This window comes from Numenius arquata, chromosome 17 (assembly GCF_964106895.1).
Source record: "Numenius arquata chromosome 17, bNumArq3.hap1.1, whole genome shotgun sequence".
In the NCBI taxonomy this organism is placed as follows: Eukaryota; Metazoa; Chordata; class Aves; order Charadriiformes; family Scolopacidae; genus Numenius; species Numenius arquata.
In genome coordinates this window covers 5,484,981-5,503,850 of record NC_133592.1, presented here as the reverse complement: position 1 = coordinate 5,503,850, position 18,870 = coordinate 5,484,981, and the positions used below count along the sequence as shown (strand labels likewise).

Genomic DNA, 18,870 nt, shown 5'->3' with positions numbered 1-18,870 from the left:
CACATACAGTCCCTCACTCAGACACCTGTGATTTCTTGTGACTGTACATTCATATGCTAAAAGATTATTTGGTTTACACTCAACTGTGTTTATGTGTGTTCCCTGGGTCTCGCATTAGTTCAAGAAATTTTGACATTTTTTAAAAAAACAACGCGTCCAGCAGTTTTCAACAGCCCTCTGCAGTCACTGGAATTACCTGGGAATTGCGTTCCCTGCAGTCAGTTAATTTATGTTCTCTCTAATTCTGTAATACTAATTTGCTGATGTTTTTGGCTTACATAATTCTAGATTATTTATCTTTTTTTAATCTGTTATCACTGGGGTAATCATAGCATAGATTATAAACATTTATTTAAATTAGGCTGCATTCAGTATTAGATTAATCAAGAGTTTTTGTTTTCTCTTTAATGTATGTAATACAGGATGTACATCTTCGCTGCTTTTTTGGTAATTTGTTACAATATGATTGATTTCTACAAGGAACTATGCTTTTATTTTTTGTTTTCCAGCAGTGCAGCTGAGCAAGGATTGCTCTTGCTTTCATCTGTTGGGGCTTTTTAAAAAAAGATACTGTAATGAAAAAGATAGTCAAAGCCCAAGCACACAATATTTAATATATAATGATATTTACCTCACATGAAATAGGCTGCAAATCTCTGAGAAAGCTAAATAGAAATTAAGAATTTGCATCTGTTTTAATCGTTCTTGAATAATGAATAAATATTTCTTCTATCCTCTTTTTTGAGGTGCCACAGCTTTGTTTGCCACTCTCTTCTGGGTTTTTGTTGTGCAGTGTAGTTGAACTAAAAACATTCTTTAGTTCAACTACAGTAGCAATAGGAGTATGCTATAAGTATATTATCTGATTCCTTCTGATACAAGTAACTTGTTCTGGACCTAAGTAATACTGTCTTATCTGTAATTCACTTGAATTAAAATTTTCACCTGTAGAAATAGGTGAAAACGGTGCATTTAAACTACTGCCAAGTCCTGATGGAGAGGATCTTTTTATTGCTACAGGAAAGAATTTCATGACCTGATGGATAAGTACGGCTCTCACAGTGACACCAGCTCTGCAAGAAGTTCTCCGACACAACTATTAGCTGGTGAGAGATTGCTTTCTAGCCTGGTATAATCCTGTAGGACAGTAGTCATTCTTCAGTGGAGTAGAAGCTTGCACTTAAACCTCTTCTCATTTTGGGGGAGGGTATGTTGGAGGAAGTGACTGAAAGTCAGGCAAAACACATGTTTACTTAGACTTTAACATTTAGTTTGTAGTCTAAACGTGAAACTTGACAGGTTTGTGTATTAGTTTCCCCAATTCTTAAAATAAATGTGCTACCTCCTACTCTCAACGATTTTAATTCATGAATAATGTGAAAAGGGTTTGGTATTTGTAGATTAAATATACCGTAATAATGCAAAGTACTAATAAAAATTTGAGCTAGAATACCATAAATTCTAATCCTCATGGAATTGTCGCCTAATTAGGATGCCTTTATATATGCCTTGATATTAGGATTCAGATGAGATTGTTTTTGCACCCAGTTTGAAAAAAAATCATCACTTGCTATGTTTTAAAGAATTGCTCCCGGAACCCTGGGTGGCTTACAATTCTTAGCTGTGTAGACTTAAGCCTTCTTTTGGTTATTCGATTGCTTATAGTTTGTCTGTTTTCTAACATGAAAATAGTCCCACTGAACTCTTCTCACATGAATTGAAACTTCATGCTTTTTCCCGTATGTGTGTTTCATTTCTTTTTTTCATTGTTTCTTTTCTTAAGCAAAATCTATAGACAGCGCTTCTTCTGCCTCATCCTCAAGGTCGCAGAGTCCTCAGCTGCATCCAAAGGATAATCTCACAACCATCGGCAGAAATAATTGTGTCCCAGCACCATCCCCAAAGCTTGCAAAGTAATTTCCAAAACAGACTGTAACTCTTGCGTGAGCTGTAGAAAACAGTGTATTTGGTCGCTCAGGAAAATTTTGGGTTGAGCACTAAAGGTTCAAGTTTTTCTTTTCTTTTAAATCCTGTAAGTTATTATACTATGGATATAGCGAACTTTGAGTTTTAATAAGGTATTTTTGTCACTTATTTATTGTTTATATGGTAGAAGTAGATTAATCAGTGTCTTAATTTGCTCTTAGTGTCTCCTAATGAATTAATATCTCGGGTTTATGTGTACCTAGGTACTCCCGTAAGCCTTGGATAGATACAGTAGAGAGGAGCTATCATTCTTGTAAAATAGTATTTTGGTTCTTCCTGTAACTGCCAGAAGTAACAACTGAAGTTGCTGGGTTTGTAGTAAGTAGGCAGTGTAATGTTTGAACGTTGAGATTAAATGTCCACTATTTCTGTTTGTTGCTGTAATACATATTTGTGAAATCGGTAAGATAAAGATACTTTAGTCTTTATTAGAGTATTTAGTTCTGTGAAGTAATTTGCTTTTTTCCTTTCTCTTTGTAGGGATAGTGCATTTCAGATTATCTCCGTTTGCAAAGGAACAAGCCTAGGTTTGAATATTGTAGGAGGAATTAATAGAAATGAAGGGCCTTTGGTCTATATTCAAGAAATTATTCCCGGTGGTGACTGTCATAAGGTAAAGACCTTTTTTTCCCTCCCTCCTCCTTCAGTCCACCTCTATTTTTGCCTTCATTTACCACCTACTTCAGTATTTTATATATAGTCATATTTTAAGTACAAATTTTGATTGTGTTTCTGTGTGCTTTCTCTTTATAGAGAATTATCTCATTACACCATAGCATGGTTACATGGTAATGAAAATTATTCTTGAGTTCATTTGAGGTAAATAAGGATCTTATTCTCCAGTTTATATATGAGAAAGAAAGAAATCAACTTCTTTAAGAGGCTGCATGGTGCAAGATAAATCAGCACAGTTGTGACAGAGCTATAGGTTGCATCTCTTTCTTTTTTTTCTTGGCCATTCAAAAAATAATTTTTCCTTTGGACTTAATTTAGATGGATCCTTGCAGTTGGAAAGCAAATTAGGTAGGCAAATTAGAATAAAGAATATTCTGACAGTGTAGACTAATAAAATGTATGAATCAGTACTGATTACTGTTTTAACTTATGGCAAACGCAATATATAAATCAGGAGGGTTTGACAGTTTTAAAAAAATAAATAACACAACTGTCTTATTCAAGTACACAAAACTGTTTATCCAAGTGTCTCCTTTTGCATCCTGAGTTGTGGTTATTTTGATGTGTATATAACCAGGTTTTGCCTCTTGCAAGGCAAGAGGGTTTGAGTTAATTTCAAGAGCAGTGAGGTTTGCCCCAAAATAGTCTACAACTGTTTGTGACTGAATTTTTGTAGATTAAGGGTAATCCCAAAATGCCAAAATGAAAGGAAAAAATGCAATGTTTCTCCAGCACTTCTTTGAGTAGATAAATGGTAATCATTCTTCGTTTTCTTCTATTTTTTTATGGCTTCTAAAACATTTTTCTCATTGTGAACATATAATTTAAAGCCTTTTATACATAATCAACAGACAGATTGAGCCATTAATTTGCAGTAGGTTCTAGTATTAGCAATCTTAGAGGTAATTTCCCAACCTTGGTTGTCCTGTTTGAGAAACCGAAATAGCAGGCATATTTTAAATCTCTGCCACATGGGGGCAGCATTAAAATGGATATCTTGTAATAGGCTGGATGCAAACAAGATAAAAGATCTACAACTTTTTGTCTTTAATCAAAACGGAAACACTAAGAGACAAAAAAATGTAGCAAAGTGCTATCATAGGTTTGAAATAACACTGCTAAAATTATAGTATATAGATATTAAATATGTAAAATTATACTAGATACTGGTCTTCAAAAGGTATTTTACTTATTTCCTATGTATCATCTTCTGTACAGTTTGTTTCACGTGGTCAGATTGATTCCGTGATCAATTACATGTTACATGTAATTTAATGTGTATTACATTAGACAAATGTCATAATTGACTCCGTAACCATAGGTGAATTATATGATTTTTCAGTTAAATTATTGAGGCCTCTTGTAAAATGTGAGTGAAGAAGGCTTTATCTTAGTATAGAATATATCCCAGCATGTTTAATGTCTTGTCTTACAGTCTCTGAGACAGAAATGTGATATGTTGCTGTGTTGGTAGAAAGTTTGCACTGAATAATTCAACAGAAGCACAAAGTTGACGATATTATTTCTATCATGGTTTTGACTGGTGAATTCCTAATAGACTAATTTGGTTTTCTCATTAAGACTAATATGGCTAGTAGGTACCTGAAGAGTCCCCTCTATAGCCAAGAACATTGGTTTTGAAATACAGCTGAATTAATCAGTAAATAAGCTTCCCATAGTCAGATGAGTTGGTACTCCTTGCTGGAAAAATTACTCTCTCTCTGGTTTGTTTGTCTGGGGTTTTCTAACAGAAATATGCATCTGGGTCCAAATTTTTTTTTACACAATATCTTGAGATCCATTTGGTCTGATGAAGCTTTTGTAATGACTGCTATCATGGTGATTAAATGATCATTTGATCCACTGTTTATTTCTGGAAGATTGTCAGGCAACGTTTATAGCCATTCTTGGTATTTCTTGTCTTAGCAGATCCAAAGGAATGTGTTGAAGTGCAGTGATTGTACAGTTCTTTCTATAGTGCTAGCGATTAATATAAAATGTGTGGGTTTGATTTTTATTTGTTATGTTAGGATGGACGATTGAAGCCTGGAGATCAACTTGTATCCATAAACAAAGAGTCCATGATTGGTGTCTCCTATGAAGAGGCAAAAAGTATAATCAGCAGAACAAAGACAAGGTATCTGTTACTGTCAAACAGCTAAACCTCCAAAATGGTTTATTATACAATATTTATGATCAGATTAATGTGAAATGTCTTGTCATGTGTACTTAGAGGAAATGCAAGGAATATTAATTTCTTTGAAATATTCAATTGCAATATTATTTCATAAAAAAAACAGTGAAACGCACCTTTTAGACATGTGAAATCATGATACTTTCATTCCTTTCAAAAGAAAAACAAAACAAAAGCCAATCCCACAGTATTTACCTTTTTTAATGATGGGGAATAGAATATCCTTTTAGAAAAATAAATAAATAAAATCACACACGGTGCTTGGGAACATGTAATTTTTGCAAGAATAATATTTTGTAACCTTTTAAATTTTAATTTTAGGTTTGAAGGTTTTTGGGAGATAGCTTTTATTAGACAAAAAAATATTCCCAGTTATTCAGAGCATCTGCAACGTCCTTCCAGCCTGTTAACGTCTTCTGTAGCGTATGGAGAGCAACAGGCTGCAGTACTTGGTTGTCTTCCATCTCCTAATGGGAATGTTTCAACGGTCACTCCAAATGCTGTGAGTACACTTATTACTCCTCCTAGTGTAAAGTGAGCAAATGGTTGCGCTATCGGATTATTTTAATTCAGTTTCCATTCTAGTAAGAAAATGACTGTCTCTTTTTCCTGCACAATATTAATTCTTTGGAATACCAAGGCTTTTCCAGAAGACTTGTTGTGTAACAGTAGATGAGAGGAATCTGAGTAACACTGATGAGAGGAATAAGAGTATTAGTTGACTCATGGTAAGAAAACAAATCAAATAAAATAAGCATTACCCATGTTCTTAAATATAAAGTTCTCTATACTGTTTCTGTAGGGAGTAAAGTTTCAGAATTAGATATATATAGTTGTATATTTCAGAGAGAAAGTACTCTCTGATTACTACATATGTGTGAGTACAGTACAATTTCACAAGTTACACTCCATGATGATGAGATTTTTGCTTAGAAATCAGAGTCCTAGAAGAATGTGAGGTTTTTCCCCTGCTCTTTCAGCTAAGCAGCAATTGTTATTTTAATTCATACAGTTCACCATTAGTGTAAAGAACTAATGTTGACCACAAGAAAACGACTAATCTTGACCACAAGATTTTAAAAATACTCTGTTACTTCAATTAAAAAAAAAAATGTTTTTTCAATTTATCACATTTTTTAAAGTATTGTCTTTGAACAAGGAAGAATAAAACGTTCCATATCAAACACAAAGTCAAAGCAGGTGATTCTCAATTGTTCTTACATTTGTACTTAGAATTCTTGCCCATTTTTCTTTCCTATTGGAGATACAAACATTGAAACAGGTTGTCTAGAGAGACTGTACTATCTTAATCAGTGACGATATTCAAAACCCAACTAAGGTTTTGATGAGGCCCTGATGTAATTTTTTGGAATGGCATTCCTTACCACCACCACCCACGCCTTCCATTTTCCATTTTGTTTTGATCTATCCAGCCCTGTTTCTCTCTCCGGTCTTCCTTCTTCGCCCTCTTTTACATTAATGTGTATTTCTAGTTTGGCTTGTGATCTGCTTTAGAAATGGTATTTCATCACTTTTGATTTTCTTTCATAGATGGAAACTGGAGTCAAGATGGGAGACCAGTCTCCGATTACTTCTCTAGACAGCAGTCCTACTGATGTATCTGCCACTGGTAAATGCGGATTTAATTCCCTGCCACCCTTTTTTTCTTCAATAACTGTCACACAGAAAACAGTACATAGTGAGACTCAATAGTCTTTTAAAAAAGGAATATTGCACATTTTTGTAATACTAAATAAAGAACTGAGATCAATGGATTGTTTAGTAGCTTCTGTCAAATATAACTTACATTGTCTTTAACAAACAGCTGAAACCAAACAAAAATGAGTGATCACAACATTTGCTATACAGCAGTAATGATAATAGACTCGGTAGAAACCAGATAATGAAGACTCACATATAGATCAAGATTAGGTTGCCATAGAAACTGTGCTTTCTTGATTTGATGAAATTCTGTGGATGTATACTGCTTGCACTTTTTTTAAAAAAAAAAAAAAAAAAAAACAGGGCAGCATATTGGAAGGATAGAAATAACATGCAGACCTATTTCAATTAATAACAAATAGAACGTATATATGTATATATTTGAGAGTCATGACGTTCAAACAAAAACAATAGTAACTTTGATCATATCTCTTAAGCATATATTTTGAAAAAAACACTAAGGAAAAATAGAGGTTGTAGAATTCGATCAGAATCAAATCTGAACTCAAACATTGTAATTCCTTTGGGAAACAATTGTGTTGTGTTTACAAACAGTGAAAATGCAGTAGTTTGACATAATAATGAGAGTCTCAACTGACACAGTAAAATAACTGGTTCAGTTTTGTATTTCTATATGAAGACCTGAACCGTACTATTTTTCCTCAGACAGTAGTAACTAAGCATAACCTGTGCTTCTCAATTTGATCTCTAATATATTGAGAAGAGGAAGGACAAACATACAGGATGCGATTCATTCTAGATGTTGCTCCGCTGATGTTATTTAAATTGCACATGCATTTATTATGGCCCATATCAGATATCCTAATTTTAAATGAGACACTCTCCACATTGCAAAACTGACCCATTGGCTTCCTTCCTTGAAGGGTGAGCTGACTGAACATGAACTTCTGAAACTGGAAAGGTTGAGCACACCTAGAGCATAATGATCACAGTTTTTTCATGTTGATCATGAAAAACACCAGAACTAAATCAGATGAACAAGACAAAAGGATATTTTTTTAATATCTTCAGAATATAAGACTCTTGGTTAATATAATGCAATGCACAGGAGCATCACTGTTGCTTAAAGAGATGAAGAAGGCCACAGTTTCTTAACATGAATAACATAGCTAGTAGAGTAGAAAGCAGAAATACTTGCAGCTCCAGTTTGTACTGTTTCGTGTCTTTTTTCATTTTAGTCTTATTTAATAGCACATCCTTAGTCAGAGCGGCCGCTTCACAAACGCTGCCCTTTTACTAGGACAACCTTTCAAGGATAACCTTGAAAATTAATTTTTCAAGTAGCTCTTTGATAATTTTTTTTTAAATACTGTAAGAAAAATCAGCATAATTTTGAAAAATTCTTGCACAAACTCATGCACCAGGCTTTTTCATTCTGAGTTGAAAGGAAGTGTGCCAATTCAGCTGAGGTTCTAGCCCACTGTCTTCTGAATTTAATATAGCATGTGAGAGGTGTTAGTGTCAGAGATTTTCAAGATGTTTTGGTTTATGCTTTTGGCATATAAAGAGAATGTAAATTACTGGGAGCTTGGAAACAGATATGCTGTGAAACTGGAAAAAAAAGTCTATGCAATTCCTTCTGTTCCTTTAGAGAGAATCTCAAACTGCAAGATCCTTTAGTTTCCAAATGCTGGTTTTGATTTCAGCACCTCTCTAGTCCATTAATGAAATAATGAATAAAGAACTAAATTACATTTATAAATAATAAACACAAACAAGTATTCCATTTTCTCCTGCAAAAAACAAGCCAATGAATGTTTTCTATTTACACACACCTAAAATCCAAAGAAACTGATAGTTAACTGCTCCTTTTGCCTGCTGCATGTGATCAAAGGCTCCCAAAGGTTGCTGCTTCTTGTGTTGTCCACATGTGTGTCTGAAACGTGACAAAGCTGTGACTGCATTTCTCAAGTTCCATTAAAACTAAGCACGTGTACCAATAGAAAAAGGCAATTATTCTGAAATCTTGCATACGGACTGCTTCATACTGCAAGCTTCTTTCCTCAGCTTAATCATGTTTAAATGTTGGAAATAAAAAAGATGCACCATAAGCTATTAATGCAACTAGCTAAAATTATGCAAACATATTTCTGAGTGAAAGGACTGGAGAGGAGGGGATGATGGACGATGGCTTAATGGACGGTAGTTCTTGGAAAAGTTCCTCTCCAGGAAAAAATCCTGAGGAGCCTGCGGGAGTTCAGGCTAAGCTACCTCCACACAGTCATTCCCTCCCTTTCCACAGTGTTTTCCAGATCACTAAATATGCTTTGGGGAACTGTTGGTTATGCTGAGGGTGTGTCTTGAAGGCCTTTCTTGGAATTCACAAGTTCGTTTCCCCTTCTGTTTCCAGAGTAAATGTGTATCTCTGAGAGAAGAGAAAATACCACAAGTATAAGCCATGTGCTTGATGGATCACTTAAAAGTTATTCCTGGTTTCTTTCTGCTAATTTGATACTTGTCACTTTTTGGTATGGAAAAAAAAAAATAGTTTAAGTGATTGATACCCCTAGATTTTGTTTATTACAATTATGTCCTTTTTTTAAAAAAAAAGCAATCTAAATATCAACACTTCTTTGTGACAAGTGGGTATGTAGCTGGCATCCATTTGATGAGCAGAGCTTCAGAACAAATTTTTCAAAGCAATAGTTACAACTGTATCGTTATTTAATTTTAATTTTTTACTTCTTAGTAATTGCCCCCAGCCAGAATGATGATTATGAGCTGCAAGGAAGGAACTCTACTATTCGTCTCAAAGCAGAAAGGCTGGAGAGGGTAAATACTTACAATCTTTTGAGTTTTCCTTTCTCCCCCTTCATGATGCCTGTAAAACGTCTGGAGAATATTTCTAGATTGACAAAATTTAAGGTATAAATTATACACTGAATTTTTCATTTGGATACTTCTTTCAGGTTGTAGGCCAATATTTCATTTTATATATTGGGCAAATTACTGTTTTTGTTAATCTAATTACTGATTAACTCTTCTGGGAATCTGAACATCCCTCAGGATTTTTAAGGCAGTTATTAAGGACAAAGGGGTTTGCTTATTACACTCATCTATATTCAAGGTTAAATAATATCTGAACATCTCTCAATTAGAAGGAAAAGTCACAGAGTGTCTCTGGAATAAAAGTGTTGTCAGTGAGAGTGTACTATGATACAAAGGCTCTTTGAAGTATAGCTCTTTAATTACTCCCCTATGTCCCTGCAGTCATTATCCCTAGTCCTTTTTTTTTTTTTTTTTGTCCAAAATAAGTTTTCTCCTTCCAGGCATTGAATTATCTTGGGATTCAGCCTACAGATGAACAGCAGCAAGCCCTAAGGCAGCAACTTCAGAAAGATTCTAAAGGAACCGTGTCTTTTGGAGGTAATAATTTGTTAATTACCATGGAAAATAATTAAATGTAGGAATATAGAAATAATAGATAATAACCATTAATATATTTTTTTGTCAGTATTCGGTTGCTACTGCAAATAAAATGATACTTTAAGGCAAGAACCTTATCTACTGTATAAAAATAAGCTTGGAATTTTTAACTGAGTAATTGGAAAACAAATCACAAATTTATCCAATTAGGAGCAGCCTTGAAAAAGTTTTGATTTTGTGCTCACAAATTCCTAAATTTTTGCCTTGGCAAGAGGGTACTGTAGTTGTTCCTAACATTACTTGGGAGACTATCAATGGTTTAAAGAGATTTCTTGAAGCAACTAAACTGACAGATTATTTAACTTGCTTAGTTTGTGAGGAGCAAGAACATTTCAACTAATGCATATAGAAAGAGATTTACATGGAGGCCATCATGATTCTTCTTCTAGCTAAACTTAATTCTGATGGGGATGAGTTGCTTGTGTTGGTTATGACAATTTTGGTAGGTGACACTAACAATTTAAGAATATTTGTCATAAACTGTGAGACATATGATAGTTCTGATGTTAAAACTGACGGAAATTTCACTTTTCCTAAAGTTTATGAAAAACAGCATCAAACACTAGAACATGAAAAATAATTTCTTGTACTCAACCAGCTAAAAAGACACTGCATTTTTCAAGTACCTATCTCTTCGAGTATCTATCGAGAAAGATGCTGGATCTTCCATCAGGTTTTATGTGGTGTAAACAAACTGACCTTTATATTTCCATGTTTCTCTCATACTGTAGCAGAATTCTTTTTTATGCATTCAAAATAAGTGGATAATCCAAGCCATGTTGATTGAGATTGCTGTAGTGTTTGTATTTAAAACTTTCAACTCGGTCAACATAAATTTTGCCACATCTTTACCAGGGGTTTAAGGACCTGCAAAGGAAACTATGAACTGAGAGCTACCACAAATTTTTCTCTTTTTCCTGCAGAGACGCTCTGTCGCGTCTAGTAAAGCCAAATCACTGGGAAAGGCAGGTGTATAACAGGGGTGCAGATTTCTTTTAATTTTTCACAGGTATCTGCCAAATGTAGAGCATCTCTAACCAGGTACTTCCAAGGTGAATTTCACACTGCCTTTTGTTTTCTTTTCTCCTCCACAACTTGTTTCAGGGGTATTTCATCCCAAGACCTGTTTTGAACATTTCTGTTCTTATTTTTACCAGCCTTACCAAATTTTTCTATTCAGAGACATGTGTCTGACAAAGTTGTAGAGGATTTATATTTTCCTTTAGAAAACTTATGGAGGACAGACAAGGCATTTATAAAGGATAGTCACACGTTGTGATATTAGTAGTTGTGTTGCATCTAGTGATACTGCTGCTAAACTGAACTTGCGGACTACAGCAACAAAATCTAACCTGTTTTTTAGATTTCGTTGAAGTTTCAAGGAATCTGTTCTCTATGCAGTTGAATGCAACAGATGATGGCCAAAAATCTGTAACATTTGGGGTCAATGAAATTGCCAGCTTACTGGATTCAAAGGTAAAATGTGTGCCTGTACAGTGTTTAACTGTTGGGAGGAGATTATTGGAAAGCTTATTATATGTAAAATGACTCCAAATCTTGGGCAGATGTTTAGTACCGCTCCGTATCAGGGTGTTCTAGTTTCTGTGAAGCTTTTTAAAGCAACCTACTTTGCAGAAAGCAATTCACGTAATTATGTTGTGATTTGTTGTAAGTATGAACAACAGTGATTTACTGAGGTTTCTTAATGGAATACATATTGGTACTACCCATGTGAGTGATAAACAAGTATCAGGCCCAGTGATTTGAACTACTGCTACCATGAAAACCACTTTATTCTGGAAGCGTCTTTAAGAAAGAGCACTTGCAGCATAGGAATACTGTAATAAAGTTATGTATTATTTAAAACATTGAAGAAAATGAGCTATTAGTGTTGTATTCTTGGTACTTTAAAAAATATTTTTATTAATCCTTTTTAATAGGAAAAATAGTTGTTCCTTTGGAAGATAAGTTGGTCGGAATTTTCTTAAACATCTTTAGTATTTTTGGAGCTTTAAAGTATTTTAAAATTAAGATTATCCTCTCATTTTATTAACAAGACTTTTTAAGATTAGATGTTAAAGATATGGAAGATGCAGTTAGTAATACATTCTAACCTACCTATTTAAATACACACAGTGTGTAACCTGTGATTCTTTGGAGGATGACATGGAAAGACTTAAGAAGGAAAGAAATGAAGCTTTAAAAGAAATTAGTAAATTAAAGGTAATAATTAATTTTTATTTGTTTTAAATTATTCAAGAGACTAACTTCTTTTTGAGTGTATATAGTAATTTATTGTTTTTCTTTTGAATTTTATTTGCAATTTTGATGAATAAATAAAAAGGCAGAGTAAACAGTCCTAATTATGTTTAAAGATCTTATGCTTACCATGTATTTCTGGAGACCGTGAATTTTATTTGTTATACTGAATACTAACACATTTTTTAATCTGGTTTACAGAGAAATGAGACTGAGCAGTCATTTCACAAAAGTGAATTTGGAGAAGTGACTGATTTGCGTAGCAATTTTATTTAGAAATGTGTGATCCTAGTAACTGCAGTGTCTGAGCATATGCTAATACTTTCAAAAGAAGTCAGAACTGCAGGATGAATTAATCTATTTTCAAAATTAATACATATTTTCACAGACATTACAAAATACAGAAGATCTAAAGGAACAAATATGTTTATTTTTTATAATACCCTGGGTTACAACCATGGTCCTATGGTCCCAAATTTCTTTTTTGAGAACTCAAAAAATTCTGGTTCTGCATTTAGCCTTCCTGACTGTTGATCTCGGACAGGACTGGAAAATTGATCCCAGGATACAGGCAATTCTGTAAATTGCTTCCTGGTCCAAAAAAATTTGTTCTTGCTATAGATTACAAAAACATTGCATTGATGTGCCCAAAGGTCTGTTCTTCATTCTGAAAATTTTGTACTGAAATGAAAGAACCCAGTTTTCATTGAACATTGAAGTAGCGAATACTTAGCACGAGTCCCTAAATTGCTGATGTTGAAAACTGGCAATGATCAATCTGTAATTGCCTCATTTTTTAAACTCTTCCCTTAACAATCTACAGCCAAATACTTGATACTGGTCTGACTCAGTATGAGAATCTTTATCCTTTTATAGCACTTTTTTTTTCTTTAAACTTTGTTAGAACTTTTAACCTTTTGAAAGTGGTGTACCATTTGTGCACCACTTGGCACCACTTTGAAGTGGTGTGCCTACAGGCTTCTGGTATAAGTAGGTGAGTGAAAGAATGGTCAAACATACAATGTTGAAAATAACTTGACGTGAATATTAGGCTGTACAGCAATCTGTTAAAGCCACAAAAATATCTTTATTCTGGTCATTTGCTAGGTGGCTAGGTAACAAGAGACTTAAAATGTTTATGTTACTTATATCACAGAAATGTGCAGTAAATAATCTTCAGATGCTCAAGAAACTTCAACAGTATCAATGAACTCACTGAAAATCTAGGTTTTAGAGATTAAAAATTTGGTTTTATAAAAGCTGTTGGTTCTTATTTCCACCAGAACTTTTAAAATATGTGTGTTTCTGATTATACATCTTTATTAACAGACTTATGTCATGGCCTAGAAACACAGTAGCTGTACAGAAGGCAGTAAGTACATTGATAACGTTAAGTATTGCTACCTGTAGTTTTGAAAGAGCTAATTAGGTTTTAGGAATGAAAACTCTTATCTCTTTCAGACCTAATTATTATTTTTTTCTTCCTTCTTTTTTTTTTTAACAGGAAAAGTTGTCTGAATCTGTGAATTTACAGAAACAGTTAACAGAGGAGCTACAAATAGTCAAGCAAGTATGTTGAAATTCCTTAAAAATATAATTATTGTCTGTTTTAATTTTTGCTGGTTTTTGTGGAAGGGAGAAGGGAGCACTTCTTTCTCTCTTGATGCTCGTATGCAAGTCTCATGTCATTTATAGCCTGGATTCAAACCCAAGCAACTTTGCTGATTCCTGCTTCTACTGAACATCATCCCATCAGCAATTTTCTTCTTAGGAGCTGCTCACCTTTCTTCTCTCCTGTACTACGACACACATTCCTTGTAGCCTTCTCATGGCTATCTGTTCCATCACATGTCATATGTAAAAATGTAAGATACAGTTTAAAAATGTTTCTGTGCACTGCTATATTAAGATTAGTTTTGCGGTTTTGCTCATACATGTAGATTTTTTTCAGCATCTGCATTATCACCTTTTGTTCCTTGAATATAAGAGAACTGCTTGGAAGCTTTTTCCATGAATACGGTGATGTTGCCATCAGTATGCTGTGGGACAGAGAAATAAATTGGATTCTTTTTTGGATAAAATTTAACTCGAACTATGTTCCAGTAGTGCACTTCGTGTTTCCGTTCGCTAATGGGTGTTCAGTCTGTTGCTCTAGACTGGAGCAGATGTTCAGTCTGTCAGCCTAGACTAACGCTAGTACAAAGTACAAACCCCAAAACACAAACAGTATGGACACCCAGTCCTCAGCATTGAGTATTTCAATTCTCATACCTTCTCCTGTTGGGTAGGTAGACTTGGACACAGGCGGTTTAAGATGGTCTGTTTTCAGTGGCAGCAATGCCCTTTTCCTACCACCTGAGGTCCTCCTGCTTTTATTTTTGTGTCTGGTGCTGTCATGTGATGGTGAAGGTCAGTTTTGCAGTACAAACCTCCAGGGAATAAATACTCTGCTATTCCAGTGTGCATTTTAATAAATGCTGTTGAACAGTGAAATGAAAGAAAAATAATAAATTACATGTAATTACATATGTGATGTGTGACCTCTTTAAGGAGATACAAGCAGGCTTTTAATGTAAATTTTATTTCTGTTTATACTTGGTGCATTTTCAAGTGTTTTATATATATTTCTATAGTTCAGAACCAATGTTGACATTGAGATTCATGGTGATACAAAGTTTTAAAAAAATAGGCTACTCACAGTACAAGTTGCCATTTAACTTACGATGATGCATTCCTGCTTGAACTGAAGTTAGTGAAATAAGTTAATGAGTACATTATTGAGCCCTAATGGCCTGACTAAAAGTAAACAAACAAACCAACTTAAGTATGTGCTTAAGGTCTTCTGAATTCAGTACAATTTAAACATTTTTTTAAAAAAATAATCACTGCTTTCCTGAAGCAATAAGGTTTTAAATGAGGATACAGGCTACCAGTCATATATAGGAGTGTCTTCTGTGGTATTTCTATTGCCTACTAATTGTGAATTGCAGAGATTACAGCTTAATTAGAACAGGCGTACAAATATTCTGGTTAATGGACATGTTTTGTTAGTACCCATTCATTAAGTGGTGCTTGAATCGGTAGCTAACAGGATAAACAAACTCTTACGATTAGAAATATTGCTAACTTTGAAATGAGGAAGTAATTATTTTCTAATATTGGTCTATCATAATGAAAATATCTTAATTGATGTATTTTTACTTTGAGATTGTGATATAGCACTATCTTTAGGTCTTCCTTGAAATCATATGGAGGCTGTAGTTGGCGTAAAACACAGAAAGGCACTTTTGCGTACCTGAAGTCCTGTCAACACCATGAATGTGAAATCTGTAATGGTGTCTTTTGTCTTCCTGGATGAGTCTGACTGTATTCTGTGCTGCCTGAAAGTCCTGGCTCATACCAACCTCAGTGAGCTCTTCTTTACCACAGCTTTTTAATGCGGTTATTGCCAGCTGAAGCACCTCAGCCAAACATAGTACATGTGAAAGGTCGTACCACTGTGGGATCCCCTACTGCTGGACTTGCATTTCATAGGGCTAAGATTTGCCATTCTATGCTTGTGCTTTCTGGGGGGAAAAGAGTCACTTGACTTGAATGGCTGCTATTTTGGAAGCAGTATGTAATTTATTTCACCCTGCCTGAGAGAAGTATTTGGTTTATTTTTATTTTATTTTTATTAGCTTTTTTATTTAAATATATAGTAAAGATACTTAAAGTTCCTTTAAAGCATGTTTTCAGCATACAGTTTTTGTAAAATTAATGAGTAAACATAATTGAATTGTAACTACACTTGTTCATGTAGTTTAAAAGAATACTTTTGTTCCAATGTTTGTGGTGAGTGGAATATTACCTGGATAAAACCTTCTCTTGACACTCTGAATTTATCCAATGAAGAAATAGAACCTGGCTTTGAAAGAAATCTGTACCCGCAAATCGATTCTGTAAGGATTCAGTTTCTCTCCTCCAGCCCACAGTTTCTTTTTTGTTGTAGTGGCATCATACCAGATTAGGACAAATGGGCCCATCAAGCATTTATATAGATGGAACATTAGCAGCTGCAGATTACGTTTCTGTTGCGTCTTCCTTTGTACAAGCAGTTGAATGGGACAAGAGAACCTGTTGCTGAAGCATGCTGTGATCCATCCGGTCTTCTGCTGGGGGTCCCGTACCTGTATAAGAGAACCTACCGAGTCACTGCAGCACCATCTTCAGTAACTGTAGAGCTGGGAAACCTGATGATGTGGCTTCCCTTTGTGCCTCCCTGCTCTAGCAAACAGCTCTGGTTTGTCAGAAAATTTTGCTAGTTCAATTGTAGTGTGGATAATCGTTTCACTGTAATGTAAGAAGCCATTGTTCGTTAATTATTCCTTTAGGTCTTTCACTGTTGAAATCTGGTCATACTTAGTCTACTATTATAGAGAAATTAATATTCAACAATTGGGTTTCTGAAAAAACAATGAAGGAATAAAGGCAATTTGGAATTATAAGAGATTAAACCGTTATCTCAAGGAGGTCTTATTTCAGAATGAAGACCTCCCTTTTCATTATAGCAATTTTTCCATGACTTTTCTGATGTCAGTTTACTTAAAAATGCACACATAGGAATTATTTAAGATGCCACCCTTTGTCAAGGCCTCTGTGTTCATTTATATTAGTCAAATTTAACATCAGAGCATCTTTCCATTTGTCTCTAAGAGCCTTTTTCCCACCTCCAGCCTATTACTGAAGGCTACCAAATCGTCCTCGGGATCAGTAGGGCCCAGCTTTTCTTGCTGGTGAGTCACAGTTTCTTACAGTGGCAAGAAAATGCCTTCTAGAGCGGCAGTAATTTTGACCTCTACTGATGTAGATTCCTAACTTCTTAGAAGCCCCTGTGTTCTCTGAATTGTTTCTAGGAAAAAGAACTGTCACGATCAGGTTTCAGGAGGGGTGGATTGTTCTGGTAGTCTTTCAGCAAGTGCTTTCAGTAATGGCCCCTTGCACGGTTCTTAGTGCTGTGCGAACAGAGACCTGTAAACCAAAGTGGCTGAATACCAGAAAGACGTGCAGCAATAAGCTTTTGAATACTGTCTTTCCAGGTGGAGATGATCGTCATGTAGAATAGGCTCATCTAATGCTTTGTGCTTCCAAAAGAAAAAAACAAAAAAACCACCAAAAATCATTATACTTGCTGTAAAATTAAAGGTTATGTAAATGTATCTCTTATCCCTTGTGCTCCTATAACAGAAACCTCTAACCTATATAACGCCAGTGACATCTGTATTCACTAGTGATGTTGCTCTTTGCTACATGTGTGATTGCTTCTTCTAATGCTTTATTTTCTAAGAGACCAGAATGTCCCTGGCAATCAGCCAAATTGGTATTATATTGCAAAACCGTTATAAATATGAAGATGATGATGTCCTATATATGTCATTGAGATTAGTTTACTTACGTCCTGAAATAAATATATATTGTTTATTAAGGCTAAGAGTGTACAGGTTAAAAGTCATCTGAAACTGAGATTGGTAGATCATTTTATAGAGAAAACGTTATGAAAAATCATAGGAAAACCTGACTTGAAGAATATTGATTGCACAGAACAAATACCTCTAAGTTAGGAAATAATAGAATTAAATCTTCCTTCGTAAGCTCTCTAGATATTGATATTATGACAGCTGTCAAATATTATATGACATTTCTTCCACAAAAATTGAAAGATTTGGTCATTTAGGTTTTTCAGAAACAGTCTAGTTTCTAGAATATTATTTCCTACTTATTGCAGAGTCTTAGTGTCTGTTTCTTCTCTGCCCCTGTCTGTTTCCCCTCTATTTCCCCCATTCCCAACCAGGATATAGTTGTAAGAATAAAATACGATAGATAAACTAGGAATAGGATATTCACTTAAGTATCCTTAGCTGAGGAATTTGTACAAAGAATTTCTAACTGTGAATTAGTATATTTAAAGCTTATAACACTAATGATTCAGGAAATTCACATAAAGTGAATTTTTCCACAGATTAATAAAAGTGAAGGGGGAAGACGTTTTACTGCTTTTGGTGCCAGTGAGCCTGTATGTACATTTTTTGATGAGCAGTTTGTTTGGTTTTTCCTAGTGTAAACTCATCTGTTGTCCAGACCTTTACTTTGACTTTTAAAATTTACAAATCAAACTTAACTTGAATTAATACTCAGTACTAAAGTGAACTGAGCAATATCCTTCTCTAAATCAGATTTTGCAACATTTAGGGTTTACTTTGGCTGAATTAAAAGCTAACAGTTTGTAATTTTCTGGTTTCTATACATTATTTATATATAAATTTTATATAACACTCTTCAGTGATAATACAGGATAACAATATGAGCAGGAACTAGGCAGAAAAATAAAAACCAGCACTTTCATTTGAGAACAATGTCAACTGAGTACTTGCATTAGAAGTCCATCTATGTGATGTGTGAACTCTGAATTGGGTGATTTCAAGCAATAATAGTAAAAGGAAATAACATCTCATTAAAGAACTTTTTAAGTACGGAAATGATGGGGCAGATTAACAGCACCAGATGCATTTCTAGAAAACCTTTCATTCAATTAGATTTACAGTAATCAG

General features: G+C 34.5%; 1 protein-coding gene across 1 annotated transcript in view; it reads left to right on the top strand.

The window, feature by feature from the left end:
• The window catches only part of STXBP4 (syntaxin binding protein 4), a 73,727-nt gene that overhangs the window by 12,245 nt on the left and 42,612 nt on the right, over nt 1-18,870 (top strand). The window contains exons 6-16 of the mRNA XM_074160104.1: nt 1,021-1,106; nt 1,784-1,913; nt 2,467-2,599; nt 4,692-4,798; nt 5,177-5,357; nt 6,407-6,485; nt 9,288-9,370; nt 9,868-9,964; nt 11,388-11,500; nt 12,161-12,247; nt 13,788-13,853. Coding sequence (XP_074016205.1) covers nt 1,021-1,106; nt 1,784-1,913; nt 2,467-2,599; nt 4,692-4,798; nt 5,177-5,357; nt 6,407-6,485; nt 9,288-9,370; nt 9,868-9,964; nt 11,388-11,500; nt 12,161-12,247; nt 13,788-13,853 — 1,162 coding nt within the window. The remainder of the gene's footprint in view (nt 1-1,020; nt 1,107-1,783; nt 1,914-2,466; nt 2,600-4,691; nt 4,799-5,176; nt 5,358-6,406; nt 6,486-9,287; nt 9,371-9,867; nt 9,965-11,387; nt 11,501-12,160; nt 12,248-13,787; nt 13,854-18,870) is intronic.